Source organism: Nycticebus coucang, chromosome 2 (assembly GCF_027406575.1).
Source record: "Nycticebus coucang isolate mNycCou1 chromosome 2, mNycCou1.pri, whole genome shotgun sequence".
Classification (NCBI taxonomy): Eukaryota; Metazoa; Chordata; class Mammalia; order Primates; family Lorisidae; genus Nycticebus; species Nycticebus coucang.
In genome coordinates, this window is record NC_069781.1 from 85,941,441 (window position 1) to 85,957,139 (window position 15,699).

Below are 15,699 nucleotides of genomic sequence, written 5' to 3' on the forward strand. Positions count from 1 at the left end.
CTTCCCAGCCCTCCATCTCTTCTGTGTGGAAAGCACCTGCTTGCTCTGAGGTAGGGTAGCCCCGGCAACATGAAACAGAGGTCACTGCACCCCCGAACACGCCACCTAGTGGAGCTTCCAGGAGTTCTTCGCCTAGAGTCTCAGAAACTGAAATGTTCTCAGGCGGTACTTTAACATACGCAGAGAGCTCTTATTTTTTTTTTTTTCATTCTTTTTTTTTTTTATTAAATCATAGCTGTGCACATTAATGCAATCATGGGGCACCATACACTGGTTTTATAGACCGTCTGACACATTTTCATTCATTTCAACACTGGTTAACGTAGCCTTCCTGGCATTTTCTTAGTTATTGTGTTAAGACATTTACATTCTACATTTACTAAGTTTCACATGTACCCTTGTAAGATGCACCGCAGGTGTAATCCCACCAATCACCCTCCCTCCGTCCCCTTCCCTCCTCCCTCCCCTCCCTTTGTGGCTCAAAGGAGTAGGGTGCCAGCCCCATATAGTGGAGGTGGCGGGTTCAAACTCAGCCCCAGCCAAAAACTGAAAAAATGTAGAGAGCTCTTAAAGGCGCAGCAGCTCTGTCCCTGGAAGGAGGCAAGCACCTAGAAAGCATGTTTTTGGTCTGAAATCATGTTGGCCTGACATAGGGTGATTTAACCTGCAATATTATATATGCAACTTTGGAAACATGAGTGGCATTTTAAAGGTTGACTTGGTCAACCTTATCCCTGAGTTTAAAGGAAGGGAAACCTTTTCTTAATAACTTCAGTTTCTCATATCCTCATTATCTTGGTGAAAAAAGAAAAATAAATAAAAAGGAGAGAGAGAGGAAGGGAATGGAAGGGAAGGGAGAGGGAGGAGGAGAGCAGAGGGGAGGGAAGGAGGAGAGGGGAGAGGAGGAGAGGGGAGGGGAGATGCAAGGGCATTTGTTTTAGATTTCCCTTCTCCTTTCTTTCAGAGAAACTGGAAATAGTCAGGCAACATATGATTCACGGACAATACCTCCAACCCATCTAGATTCCACCAGGATGCTGACATTTTACTGGTTAGCTCGTGCAGGGGTGTACTCCAATCTGTGCAAATACATCCTCATTCCATTGTTTTCCCTATTGTTGCTATTCAAAGTGCTATGCTATGGAGAGGACGGCAGAGGAAATCACACAACTTTTTTATGTACATATATATAGACATAAATACATCTGTGGGCAAGGTGATGAATAGCAGTGGAGGGGTGCTGTCTGCACATACAGTGAGAAAATAAATTACACTCATCCCCCTGGTTCTTTAGTGCGCAGCATTCTGCTCTGAGGGCTCCATGCGACCAGCCAAAGCAGCGAGGTGTAAAGGAACAGACTTCCCCGCTGCCTTGTCCCAGCGTTTCCCCGTGGAGGAGAGCCCAGTCCTCACACACCAATGAGGCCTTGGGTCAGGGGCAGGTGTGTCCCAAGGATCCCACGGTGTAAGGCATCCTGACAGAGGCTCTGATGTGATCAATCACTGTTACATCAACCAACTGATGTCATGCGGAGCTCCTGGCAGGAAAGGCCAGCCGTCTGGCTTCTCCCCCTTTATGGTTATGTGCGATCTTCTGTGGAATTTCCACCCCTTTCCCTTGCTGGACACTCCTCAGCTGGTTCTATTTTGACCTTGAGTCCATAAGCAGAATTTATTCTCCCAGGGGAATAGTCATTTCTTTTTAAATCTGCAAGGAAGACAAGTAGGAAGGTTAAGAGTGGATCCCTAAGAACCTACCATTTGTGCAAATGGACTGGACTTTAGGTTTTGCCGAATGTTCTCAGAGGTCTCTTCTTCTTCATGCCAAGCACACTTGCGACTCAAACCATGTCCAAACTAAGCCCCTCCCACCACAATGCCCAAGGAAGACTCTTCCATGCATTTTAGGCACTGTTTACAGGGCAGGGAAGGAAGAGCCATTACTTGATTCAATATTCAATGCCCTATAAGGCACAGCTGGCTAGAGTTAAGCAAGGCCAAACTGGAAACAGGACATTTCCATGGCTGAGAGATAGGCAGGGTGGGGAGGTCAGCTGAAATGGTGGCTCTGGACCTCAGTGGTCAGTTTTCCGCAACAAAAGCTATACCTCAAGTTTACTACTGCCTGAAAAGCTTCATCCAGTTGTCAGATCCTATGCTTCCTAAGGCCTTCTTCCATTTGAAAAAAGAAATCAAAAGAAAATATTAGTAATAGTGGTAACTTTTGGGAGAAAGGTATGGAGGAAAATGGGCTTTAAATGTCTGTACAAAGACACTTCCACCAGAATGTTTATTGCAGCACAATTCATAATAGCCATGACATGGAAACAGCCCAAGTGCCCATCAACCCATGAATGGATTAACAAACTGTGGTATATATACACCATGGAATACTATTCAGCCATTAAAAGGATGGAGACAACACATCTTTTATGTTTACCTGGATGGAGCTGGAACATATTATTCTTAGTAAAGTATCTCAAGAATGGGGAAAAAAGTGTCCAATGTATCAATACTACTATGAAATCAATATATAACCACCTACACATTCATATGAATGGCAAAACATAACTATAGCCCAGAAAGTAGAAGGGAAGAGGAGATGGGAGGCGCCTGTGGCTCAAAGGAGTAGGGCACTGGCCCCATATGCTGGAGGTGGCGGGTTCAAACCCAGCCCCAGCCAAAAACTGCAAAAAAAAAAAAAAAAAAAAAAAAAAGAAGGGAAGAGGAGAGAGAGGGGAGGGAAAGGGGAAGGGGGGAGGAGGGAGGGTATCTGGGGGGACTTCACCTAATGTGCATGATGCAATGGTACGTTTCAAAACTATTAAGAAATGAGTATAATTGTGATGGAAGTGTTACTTATTTCAATGTAATAATTTCACATTGTATATCAAAGCAGTACACTATACCCCATAAATGCATCAATGTACAAAGTTATGATTTAATTAAAATAATAAATGTCTGTACGCTTTTTATGCTATACTGATTACATTTGATAACTTCGTGTTGTATGAAAGGAGAGAAGGTTAGCACTCCCTTGACAAGGATGGAAGAGGCCCTTGGGCCTGACAATACATTTGATAACTTAAGCATGTATTTCTTATATTAATTTTAATGTTAAATGGGGATTACCTAGACATAAGCTAATATATATTTTATATATACACACCTTCTATATATATCTGTGTGTGTTTATATATATTTATGTTTGTTTGTTTGTTTCTGTTTTTTGAGACAGGGTCTTGCTCTGTCTCCCAGGCTAGAGTGCAGAGGCATGATCATAGCTCACAGCAACCTCAAACTCCTGGGTTCAGGCTATCCTCCTGCCTCAGCCTCCCAAGTAGCTGGGACTACAGGTACCCAACCCACATCAATGCCCAGCTAATCTTTCCATTTTCTGTGGAGATGGGATCTTTCTCTTGCTCAGGCTGGTCTCAAACTCCTGAGCACTAGGGATCCTCCAGCCTTGGCCTCCCAGAGTGCCAGGATTACAGGCATGAGATATTATACCCAGCCCACATTATATTTTACTAAGAAGCAACATTTATTGAACATATACATATATCACTTAATTCATTCCTCACACAAGTTTTATGAGACAGATGCTATTATGTCCAGTTTACAGATGAGGAAACTGAAGCCCAGGGTCACATAGCTAGTAAAAAGCCAAACTGGGGCTCAGCGCCTCTAGCTCAGCGGCTAGGGCACTGGCCACATACACTGGCTCTGGCGGGTTCAAACCCAGCCTGAGCCTGCCAAACAACAATGACAACTATAACAACAACAACAATAAAAAAATAGCTGGCGTCGTGGCAGATGCCTATAGTCCAGCTACTGGGGAGGCTAAGGCAAGAGGATCCCTTGAGCCCAAGAATTTGAGGTTGCTGTGAGCTATGACACCACAACACTTTACCGAGGACAACACAGTGAGACTATCTCAAAAAAAAAAAAAAAAAAAAAAAAAAACTGGGATGTGAGCTCAGACCAATCTGTCTGGCTCTAGATCCCATGCCCTTTCCACTAAACTGTATCTCTATAAACAAACAAAAAAACGTAAAGCATAATCAAACAAAAAGAAGACTTACCTCTGACCCTGCTTTCCAGATTACCAAATGAGAGTAAATGAGGGTATTGCTTATATCTATTTAAATGTTAGTTGAAAACTAAGGTTTTGAAAGGAAACATGAATTAGGAGTAGCAATGGAAAAATTACTGAATTACTCAAAACCCAGCATATAATATAAATAGACATTATCTCAACCTTAATCATACAGAACAGCTAACTGGGCTCCAGGATTGGAAGCAGTGAGGTATGTCTCAAGTCTCCTAATGTCCTGGCTGGTCAGATGTAGCTCTGCATCTTCAAGGATGGAGGCTGCCCTGTCCAGGGTACAATGAATCAGACCTGGGAAGAGGCCTGAGGATGTGAAGTTAATGATCAGACTCCAACTGCAATCAAGGGATGACTCAGATATCTGTCAGTTCCTATCTCCCACAGGGCCCTCACCTAGAGGCCCCTCAGGCCAGCCCAGCCCAGCCCATTCCTGGGCTCCTTCTGACCAGAGAAGAGGCCAGTGGGCAGCTTAGCTTTGCACTGGTCTCTTTGCCCAAGCCTGGGACATGATCTGTAGAGCAAGTCCCAGCAGTTATGAGATTCATGGCCTTCCCCTCCTTCACTGCTCCCTTTTGATCCCCCCATCTCCCACGGCCACCTGCACCACCTCTAAAGACACGCTATGTTCCCGCAGAGACTGGATGCCTGCTCCAAACCCCAGTTTTTTGCTATGTCTTTCCCACAAGAACTCCCCCATCTCTAACTCCAACAAGACTAGAAATTGTCTTTTTTGGTTATAAATGTACACTTGCTCCATCCCAGCTTACAATGGATGACGCTCTTTTACTGATTTCCAGCTCAGGGTACGATCATTTATTGGAAGGCAGAAAAGGATACTCAATTTAAAATATGTGAAATCCCACTGTCAAGGCAAGTTTGTGGTTAGCTAAGAAAAGTAGAGAGCGAGCTGAGGCAGACGCAAAGCCTCCCTTCCGAGACAAAAGAAAAGAACGTAACAGAGCTGGGACTGCCAATTTGGAGGGCATGGGCTTCCAGCTCTATATTAAGAATATTTTCCTAGGAAAATATCAGGAAAGTTTACTATATTATTGAACCAGATTTTTCTTTTTCAAAATTGCAATATGTGTTTCAGTGTACACTATCTGAAAGAAGGGCACACTCCTAACGTTTGTGACTTTGACTCAATCTGTACAAAAACAAAGTATATCAACAGAACAGCTGCATCCCTTAACATTCTGAAATAAAAAAATAAATACAATTTTTTTAAAGAGAATTTTTTTTAAAACTGCAAGATATGTTTAAAGCGGCAGGTTTTTACAGTGAAAAGCACTATTTTATTTCCCTCTATTCGGCACCCTCCCGAGTGTCCAATGGGTAGATTAGAATAGGAGTGCTGTGGGTACCAGGATGGAGCCCCTGGCAGGATCCAAAGCAGAGGGGCAGAGACCTGCCTCACTCAGATTTCACCCCATTTAAGTCAGTGGAACTTTTTGCTGGGAGTGACAATGACAAGTATTAGGACCCAGGTTGTTTTATCACATTTTGGCAGAACCTAAAGTAAATCCCTGTCCTTTTAATCCCTTGAGAGACTTGAAAACTTTGCAGTCAGAAAGTCAGGCTCTGAGAATGACTGAGAATGAGATAAAAATGTGATTAAGATTTTCTACTTTATCCCAGGTTACAATGGATGTTGTTCTATGAGAGATTTACTTGGAGAAAAATAGAATTGTTGGCGGCATACCCGGGAGTTTGAGCTTCCGGCAGCAGGAGTTGCAACGATGTTTTGCAATGAAGTTTCTAATTGCATCTTCCCCCAAATTGGCTGGTCCAAACACCATTCCTCTTGATCTAGAGGAAATATCAGAATATCAATTAGATCACAACTTAAGAAAAAGGAGCTCAACCAGGATTCTCTGAGATACCGAACAGTATCCCTTAGTAACCCAGCAAACTTGAAGGAGTCAACAAAGAACAGAGCACTTTGGGGAAGCAACGACGTTAGGTTTGCAAATTTAAAATTCAAATGCACTTAAATCTTTGTACCCAACTCCAAGACCTACTGTGAAACGCATTTCAACACTAATCTGATAGAAGAGTGAATTTTCTATGTACCACATTAAAACAAAATACAGCGAGACCCTTTCTAATGCATATGGGGTGAGAGAATAACATTCATCAGCAAATGTTCTCCCAGAATATCCCAAAGGTAAGGTACAAAGTAAGAGAAATTGACTATTGGAACACACCTTCTGAAAAGATGCATAAACATTGTTTGCAACCCAAATACTTTTCTTAAAATAACCACAGTCAAAAACAAATAACCAGACTAAACCCCAGATCCAGTAGCCATGGCTCTTTCCAAGGCCCCTTTCTACCTGCAAACTGCTATCCAGGCCAATTCCTAGAAAGACAGGACCGTTAGACAACGGGATAAGTAATATGCTTGATGTAGGTGACAAAATTACAAATAGCATTAGCATATATGGGGCAGATTTTGAATACTCTAGAATTATCATAGGTCCCTAGCAGATTCTCTAAGATCAGTGTTCATCTGTTATCATATCACAAACAACCATTATCCTTCAGATTTTGACACTCTGCACACTACAGAGCAGAGCACACCAGAGACACTTCCCAAGAAACTTTATGAAAGCTAATATTTTATTTTAATGACATGCAGAGTGGAAACAGTACATTTTAAAATCTGAACTCAATTACTGCTCTTAAATACCACGTCACAAGAAAAAAGAAAAGCAAACTATCGCAAAAGGAAATAATAAACTTCGCTTCTAAGGAATGCGGTTTCTCAAAAGGGATGTGGTGTAAAAATGGACTTTTTTCCATCCGAGGATTGAAACATTTATCTCAATTTCCACTTCCTTTTGGCAGAATAACAGTAGCTGCTCTGAAGATGTGCCAAGCTCCGAATGAGGGCTGATGTCAGTTTGATCTCAGATTGCCTCTCTGCTCTGAAGCGAGGAGGTGGAGGAAATCTCTTGGGAAGACGAAGTGAACAGACACCCAGGATTAACTTTCCCGGTCACTCAATCGCTCTTACAAAGTACAGTTCTGGTGGTATTTACCCGGCTGCATAAGCTGCATCCTGTTAACTATTCCTCTCTCTCAGTCCATCTGGTAAGGAACCACTTCAATAAGGTGAAATTGAAGGTGACAGAAAAGTAGACTCCCTTGGTATTTAGGCCAGAAATTCTACGATGCTGGTAAAGTGAAAATGGAGGCATTATTTTAGTCATTTAAATCGAAGACGTCCTTTCTATAGTCTCTCCAGCGTGACCCTCTTGGAGTATTTCCCCCATTTGCATTCTATCCCTGCCATTTCTTCCCTCCCAACTTAGAGATGGAGCATTGATTCTCAGATAAAAACATTTAAGTCTTGTCCCTCTGTGAGCTTTGTCAAAATTAAGACAAGTGAATCAAAATTACCACCGAATGTATGTATCAGGGTTCTGATTACTCCCTGTACAGGGGAGACTGAAGGAGGGTTGTAGGGATGTTCATTTGCATTAACACCCTATGGCACACAGCATGCCTGCAGCCTTGCAGGCTCAGACAACCAAGTTTAAAAAAAAAAAAAAAAAAAAAAAACAAGTAGCTGTTTTCCAGATTTTTCACAACACAGGAAAAGCAGGTGGTAGCTTGGTTCCACATGCAGAGAAACGCTAATTAGTGCCATCTATACATAGATTTACTAAAGAACATATCATCATCATCTCGTCCTTGTCAAATGCCCAAACCATCAAGGCAGTAAACTAAAAAGATAGAATCCCAACCTACCAATAACCACGGCAGAAGTCTGGGGAGAGTTAAGTGACAGTAAACATTAGAAACAATATTAGAATTTACACCACAAAAACATCTTTTTTGATAGAGGATCATTCCCTTTCATTGGCCCCCCTATCCTCAAAAGCAAGTTAGCATCTTCTCTGAGCTTCAGTTTTCTCCTCTGTGAACCAGGATTGAAAATGCTCACTTACATCATTGCCAAGGCTAGAATAAACAATGTGGAAACACTTGCTTAAATCTTTCTCAAACTTTAATTTCTATCAAATGACCTGAGGATCTTGTGAAAATTCAGACTGGGGTTCAGTAGGTCTGGGGAGGGTCCTGAGAGTCTGACAATGTCCCAGATGATGCTGATGTTGTTGCTCTTCACTCCCTGCTTTTTGTTGCAAGGGCTTCAACACAGACGCCATTCAAAAATGGGAGCCTCATCAAACTAATTAGACATAATTCTCCACCATCATGAGAAAATAACATTCCTTATTATCTTGACCATGAAGACCAGCTGCACCCAAACCTGGGTAACCCCACAAAACCAGGCTGGCCACAATGGTGTCCTCCTATCCTATCATCATCCTCAAGTCATAAAACGTTAAGTTGCCATAAAACAGAGGTTCTTAACCCTGGTTACCCACAAAATCACCTGGGGAACTTTTTTAAAATACAGGCATCAGGGCCTTACCTTAAGAGATTCTACTTTGATGCCAATCCTGGCATCAAATTTTTTTTTTTAAGTTCCCCAGGTAACCTTAATAGAGAATGAGGCCCACTAGCCTATAGAATGCAATTAAATACTCAAGTGTCAAGTGGGATAATAGAATTTTAAAATTCGAAAAGATGGAATATTCAGGTCATATTAAATGACATATGCCAATGTCAAAATTTAATAAATGATAGACAGTATACATAAGTCAGTTCATTATATATGCAAAAAAATTTTTACTACAAAATGATAAAGAAAGTATTTGCAGTACAAAGTTCCTGTTACTAACTCTTGGGCACAGAGGGCTACTGAAGAAATAATATTTTTAGATAAATACATCTTAGCTCTACTAAAGTGAAAATAATGTCTTTATGTATACCCTAAAGGTTACAACATGGACTCCAAACTCAAATAAATATCCTGGAAATTAGATGCTTGAGAGCAATCTGGATCACTTTTACCTTGCCTAGTTCACCTAGTCCTGTAAAATATGTAATATTCTTTTAGTAGATGGACCTCTTTGCATAGAACTCTACATATTTAAAGAGCTGGGTGATATAACTCACACCTATAATCCCAGCATTTTGGGAGGCCAAGGTGGGAGGATCACTTGAGGCCAGAAGTTCAAGACCTACCTGAGCAACACAGCAAAATACTCATTTCTACAAAAAAAAATTTAAAAATTAGCTGGCCATGATGGCATATGACTATAGTAACTCAAGAGGCTGAGGCAAGAGGATTGCTTAAGTCTGGGAGTTGGAGGTTGCAGTGAGCTGTGATCACATCACTGCACTCCAGCCTGGTGACAGAGCGAGACCCTGTCAAAAGAAAAAAAGAAAGAAGGAAAAGAGAGAAAGGGAAGGAATGAGGGAGAGAGGAAGGAAAGGAAGGAAGAAAGGAAGGGAGAGAGGGAAGAATGAGGGAAGGAAGGAGATAAGAAAAGACAAGAAAAGAAAAGACTCTACATATTTTTAGATTAAATCATTTAGTAAAAGAACAAAACATCAATGCAGTGAATATAATATGAGTTCTGGGGGGAAGGAAACTAAAAATTTCAGGTCGTATTGTATTGGGAGTACCCACTTATATAGTTTATATATATTCTCTACCACCCAGGAATCAAGTGTAGACACTTATGGCAACTAAAAAGTAAAAATGCTGTGTGTTAGTAGTTCTCAAAGAGTGGTCTTCGAACCAGCAGCATCGGAATCACCTGGGAACTTGTTAGAAAGGCAGATTATTTGGCTCCACCCCAAACCTGCTGAATCAGAAACTCTGGGGATAGGACAATGCAATCTGTGTTTTAACAAGCTCTCCTGGTTATCAGCTCACATCTGAGAACCACACCTGTCTGCCATATTGATCAGTGCTTAATCAGCAACATCACTTCTTCCTGCTCCACCTTTAACAGAAAATCGCAACCTCAGATTCTACACTGCAGAGTCTTTTCCAAAACTTGCTAATGGAATAACATGCCCATGGGAATTCAAAAAACAGGTGGACGACTCATCACTTTATATAATTTAAACTTCACCTACAAATTAATTCAAGTAATCGGATAATTCATACATATTTAAACCCATTGTTTTGGTGTTGCATAGATTGGCTGTTGATGAAAAGCACACAAATGCCTTAGTTTCATTTTATAAGCTTGTGATGGAAGATACTGCCCATGATAAGATGCAGTGACTCCAAAAAAAGAAGCTGTGCCCTTCCTGTGATATTCTTTTCACGTCAAAGCCTGTAGCAGTGGTTCTCAACCTGTGGGTGGTTCTCAACCTGTGGGTGGCAACCCCTTTGGGGGTCTCCTGCACATCAGATATTTACATTACAATTCATAACAGTAGCAAAATTACAGTTATGAAGTAGCAATGAAAATAATTTTATGGTTGGGGGGTCACCACAACATGAGGAATTGGTATTAAAGGGTCGCGGCATTAGGAAGGTTGAGAACCACTGCTGCAGAGGCGAAATTTACCCTTATTTTTCTTATGTTTAGACCCCTAGAACACTCAGAGTCAAATTTACAGCCCAATTCTAACTACTACATTGGTCTTTATAATTTCCATTTATATATATTAACTTATCTCCAGATTTAATCTTATTTTATATCTACATTTTCTTTTTATCTCCATTCCCTAATCTATGCTTTTTAGAAAATCTTATTATATTGGGTCTACTTACATAAACTGCCTCAAAATCTTTCTAGGATCTAGGCAAGAAACATATATGTTTATAAATTCTTTTAAAAACCATTTGCAATGTGTTAAATGCAATTTTCTAAATGATAACACATAAATTAACTTACTGTTTGTCTTCAGGTTTTATAACAGATGGATCTGTCAAATTTTCTCCAACGCCTCAAAAGAAGAAACAAAATTCATTTAGCAAATGGAGATTACATTTTCCTAGAAATTCAAGAAGATAATAATTAAATCCTAATTTCTTATTTTAAAACTCACAGTCACTCCATAGTAAATTAAATGTACCATAAAAAATGTCCAGGAGTGTTTGAAAGTTTAAGTTAATGCACCATCTCCCTCAACGCCCTCTGTTGTAACAAACTTCTAGGCCACAAATGAATGTCTCATAATGTGTTTATCATTACTGATAGTGGCATTTGTCATTCATTTATTACTTATATATACTAGGCAATCTTAAATTTATTTTTCTTCTTAGCAATCACCAACGAACAGCATCATCCTCGTATCCTTATTTTTATATTTTATCCTTATTTATATCAATAAGTACATTGACCTTCTGAGAGATTATGTCATTTGTCAGAGGCTACACAATCCAGACATGGTCATGACAAGATTGAAGCTGAGCCAAAGCTTGTGCTCCTCCCACTGGTCTATGGTCTTTTTTAGGTAGACTCTATCAGTACTCAGCAAGCTGTATAGTGCTGTATAGTTTTGCATGTACAACTTCTGCTCCATCAAAGAGACACATCAAATGCTATATATCTAGTATTTATAAACAGTTGAATAAAAAAGTGACACGAAATTCTTGATCTGGTTATAGCCGTGTGTTCAGCTGTGGAAATTTTTTGAAAGGTAGACTTAAGCTACCTGCCGTTTTCTGAACATATGTTTGTCTTCAGTAAAATTTACCTTTTAACAGATGACACCAAAGCCTGAAAGGATAATACAGGTGCAATTTAAAGCTAAGATTTATCAAAACAGAGATCAAAGCGGATCTCTTATAAAATGCAAATGGTGAGCAGGTTGATTTCCAATGGTGAAGACACTTCCGGTCAGCCAGTTTGACAGGTAAGTGTACCACTTATGCACAATCCAAATTGTGTGATTTCTGAGATTATTCTCCAATCAGCACCGGTTCTCTTTGCTTGAAAGAGACCAGAATTGTGGAAAGATTATTGAAGAATGATATGAAATTTATAACATTATTATGTATTTCTACTTATTGAAAAAACTGATGTATTCTAAGGTTTTGTTTTTTGTTTTTTTTTGAGACAGAGCCTTAAGCTGTCACCCTGGGTAGAGTGCTGTGTCACAGCTCACAGCAACCTCTAATTCCTCATCTTAAGCAATTCTCTTTCCTCAGCCTCCCAAGTAGCTGGGACTACAGGTGCCTGCAACAATGCCCGGCTATTTTTTGGTTGTAGTTGTCATTGTTGTTTGGCAGGCCCCGGCTGGATTTGAACCCACCACCTCTAGTGTATGTGGCTGGCGCCTTAGCCACTTGAGCTACAGGCACCAAGCCAGTATTCTAAGATGTTTTAAGAAGATTTTTGCTGTGTTCTGTATGTTTTATAATATCCTAAACCTTCACAAGAAAATGTCATCCTTATAGACTTTTATCCTAAGAAATTTTCTTAAGAAAATAACTTAGAGTAACCTAGATCTTGGACAAGGAGCTTTCAACATTCTTTGTGTTATGACCTTGTTTGTCAGTTCAGTAAAGTCTGGGCTCTAAGGAGCCCATTCTTAGAATGATGTTTGAAAATGCATAATTTAACTACATAGGATTATAAAGGAAACAAATGATACTAAAATTCTGTTACCAAAATATGTAAATGCTTATTGCAATAGACAGGCTTCTTCATGAATACATTCAACAACAGGATCTAGCATAAGTCTATTAACTCTAATAATGTCCCAAAAGTGGCAATATAAACAGTATTTTATCTACCAGCATTGTCATATGCTATGTTAATATCTATAATTTTTATTGCAAATGGTCACAGGTACTGCTAATACCACTGTGGCTTGTGGCCCACATCACAACTTGAAGAAATGATGAATTTCAGTTACAGGTTAATGAAAATAAGGTGTGATGCGTTTTCTCATCAAAGTTTACAGACCCTACAAATCCCATCAAGAGACCCTTTCAGGGATCCTGACTTAGAACCTCTTTGTGCACTGATTTTGAACAGGGATGAAGAAGTAAGGGTAAGTGTGCAAAATGTGCCTTGCTCTGCCTTATTCTGTTGTTTTTTTTTTTTTTGCAGGTTTTTTTTTGGCTGGGGCTGGGTTTGAACCCGCCACCTCTGGTATATGGGGCCGGCACCCTACACCTTTGAGTCACAGGTGCCTTTTTAAACAAAAAGTCATAGGAAGAAGTTGGGCGCTTTGTATTTTTATTACATATATAAGGAATAGCATAGCGAGACCCTGCTTTCCTAACCATGGAGTAAATAAGCAGAACAACAGACAGAAAGACAACCCTAATGCCATCTATAGAGAGCTAACGGCTAGAAATTCTTTACCTGATTAACTGCAGACTTAACTTTAAGCCTGACGTTTACAGCAATGATGAAAACCTTAAGATGACATCTAAAGAGACTGTACATTTAAGCTAGGAATATGCACTGTACCTAAAGATGTAATATCAATTAGGAAAAAGGAAGTTTTGTAGGAAAAAAGAATGGGGCTATCAAAATTGCATCAGCTTTGTTTATATTAAATGTCGTTTGTTAGTCAGAAGTCCAAGGATCTGGATTCCACTCACAGCTCCATCCCTTCCTGGGTGTGTAACCTGCATATCTTCCGTAATCTCTCTGACTCTCGATTTTGTCATCGACAAGTGTGAATAATTATAGGCCTTATTTTACAGAGTTACTGAGAGGATTAAATGAATTATTGCACACAAACTGCTGGCAAAGTATCTGATCCATACCAAGCAAAAAAATGTTAACTATTATTTTTATCATTTTTTCCTATCAAAGATCTCTTGTGAAGTGAAATTTTACTTTTTTACCACTGGTAAAATCATGTTTCTAATATCTCAGTACTGTGTTCTCTAACAAAAACAGCCCCTTACTGCACCGATAGTTCCAACAGCATTCACATACTCACTCCACCCACCACCACCTGTCTCTCCCAGGTACACAGAATCAAATTGACACACTTTAACATTCAAGCTCCTCCTATTCACATATTCTACCTAATATTTGGAAAACAGGGAAAAGACATTTTAACATCTACAATTCCCAGTGTTACCTCTTTTCCCGCCTTAACAGAATAAATGCCCCTGTCCAGATAATATGCAGCATGCCCTCATATGAAACTCAACAGATTTACACTGTAATCCCAAGCATCTTTGGGTACATCAACATCTGTGGGAAGAAGCTACCTTCTTTGTAGCAGCAGAATTCATAATCTTGATGCTAATGCTGAATCATTCTGGAAACTATTTTGTTGAATAAAGAATTAATATCTCCAAAAGTCCTTTGAAAAATAATGAGCTAAAAAAATTGCTATGAACCACTATAATTTGGAGTACAATTATTTTTATTAAATAATTTCCGTTGCTGGGAATTAAATGTTGGATTTTAAATGTAATGATGATGATCCAGGGGCCCTCGCGCATAGAATTTTTAAGTAGAAAGAGACCAGAAAACTTCAGTGTAATTACAAGTGATTGCAAATTGGTCATGCCTCTCAGAGTACCGCTTCCCAGCCTGGTGTGGGGGCTTCTGGGGTAATGACTGTCACTCCCTTGGAAGAAAGCAGAGAGGAGAAGAAAAGAAAAAAGTGGAAGAATGGAGTTACTTCTCGGGCCTTCTCTCCCTGAGAGCAGCAGGGAGCCATCGCACTCTGATCAGGCCCTCATTTCACAGAGGCTAAAGCCGGAGTCGCCCTGCAGTACCACTAGATCACACAGCTGAGGGTGGACTCCCCACAACCGAGTATTAACCTCCATTTTAAAGAGGCACACAAAGATTAATACTAACAGAAACAATAACTAACCCTGATGGATGGCTACATGTAAGGAACTTGTCTCATTTCAGCCCCTTAACAACTCTATGGCTTAAGTGCATTACCCTGTTTTCCCCATTTTCAAACAAGGGAAGAGGAACTCAAGGTGCTCTCTCCAAGGATCATGCTCCCAATTCCTGGTGGAGCTGGAGTCAGAGCCCCCAGCACTGCAACTGCAAAGCCTCCTAACCACTGCTCCTGAGCCTCTCAGCCTCCTCCACTTCCACCAACCAGGCAATGCACATCACCTCTCCAAAGACTAGAGATATAAATAAATTAAATGCAATACAAAACTGAACCAAAAACCACTAAGAGACTTTTAAAAATACATAGTACATCATATTTTCCCTATTTTTTTCTTTCCCACCTGGTTTGGATTAAATATAATAACACACATAAGCCTTTAGTCAAGTGGCTGGCACAGAGTAAGTACTTAGTAAATGTTACCTAATAATAGTAGAACTGGTTACAATTGCTATTATAGAATTCACATTCTTCCACAAATTTAGGCCTGCCCAATTGGTCAAAACTCTCTGATAAGTATCTTAAATTTCATTACGCACATTCTATGATGTCCATCCACTCTTCCCTTCTTTGAAGGTCAATGTTTTGACATAGTTTATTTGGAGTGGCCTATTTCTGCAATTCACATAATTGCCCAGTAAAAGAATAAAGTTAATTCCTTTTTCCCCCCAAGACTATCAATGCAGCATTTGTTCTGTTTAATGTCACTTTGGATTACTAAGAGACATAAAAATCCCCAAACATAAACACCATCAAACAAAAACCTATTCAAGTGGAATACAAAACACACTGAAGAGTCATCATTAATTCCTTAAAGTTTTTCTTTGGTTGTTTTTTTTTTCCCCCTCTGTCTGTTTTTCCTTTCTAAACAA

The 15,699-nt window shown here is 39.9% G+C and overlaps 1 protein-coding gene and 1 non-coding gene across 2 annotated transcripts in view; one reads left to right on the forward strand and one right to left on the reverse strand.

Annotated features, from left to right (window-relative positions):
- Positions 1 to 406: 406 nt before the first annotated feature.
- TRPM6 (transient receptor potential cation channel subfamily M member 6) overlaps positions 407 to 15,699 on the reverse strand; it is a 200,706-nt gene continuing 185,413 nt past the window's right edge. Inside the window, exons 37-39 of the mRNA XM_053575241.1 lie at positions 10,888 to 10,939; positions 5,817 to 5,923; positions 407 to 1,708 (exon numbers count right to left, since the gene is read on the reverse strand). Of these exons, the coding sequence (XP_053431216.1) occupies positions 1,581 to 1,708; positions 5,817 to 5,923; positions 10,888 to 10,939 (287 nt within the window). The 3' untranslated portion in view covers positions 407 to 1,580. The remainder of the gene's footprint in view (positions 1,709 to 5,816; positions 5,924 to 10,887; positions 10,940 to 15,699) is intronic.
- LOC128580343 (U6atac minor spliceosomal RNA) lies at positions 3,004 to 3,130 on the forward strand. Its single transcript, XR_008378636.1, has one exon. It is a non-coding gene; the product is annotated as a U6atac minor spliceosomal RNA (small nuclear RNA).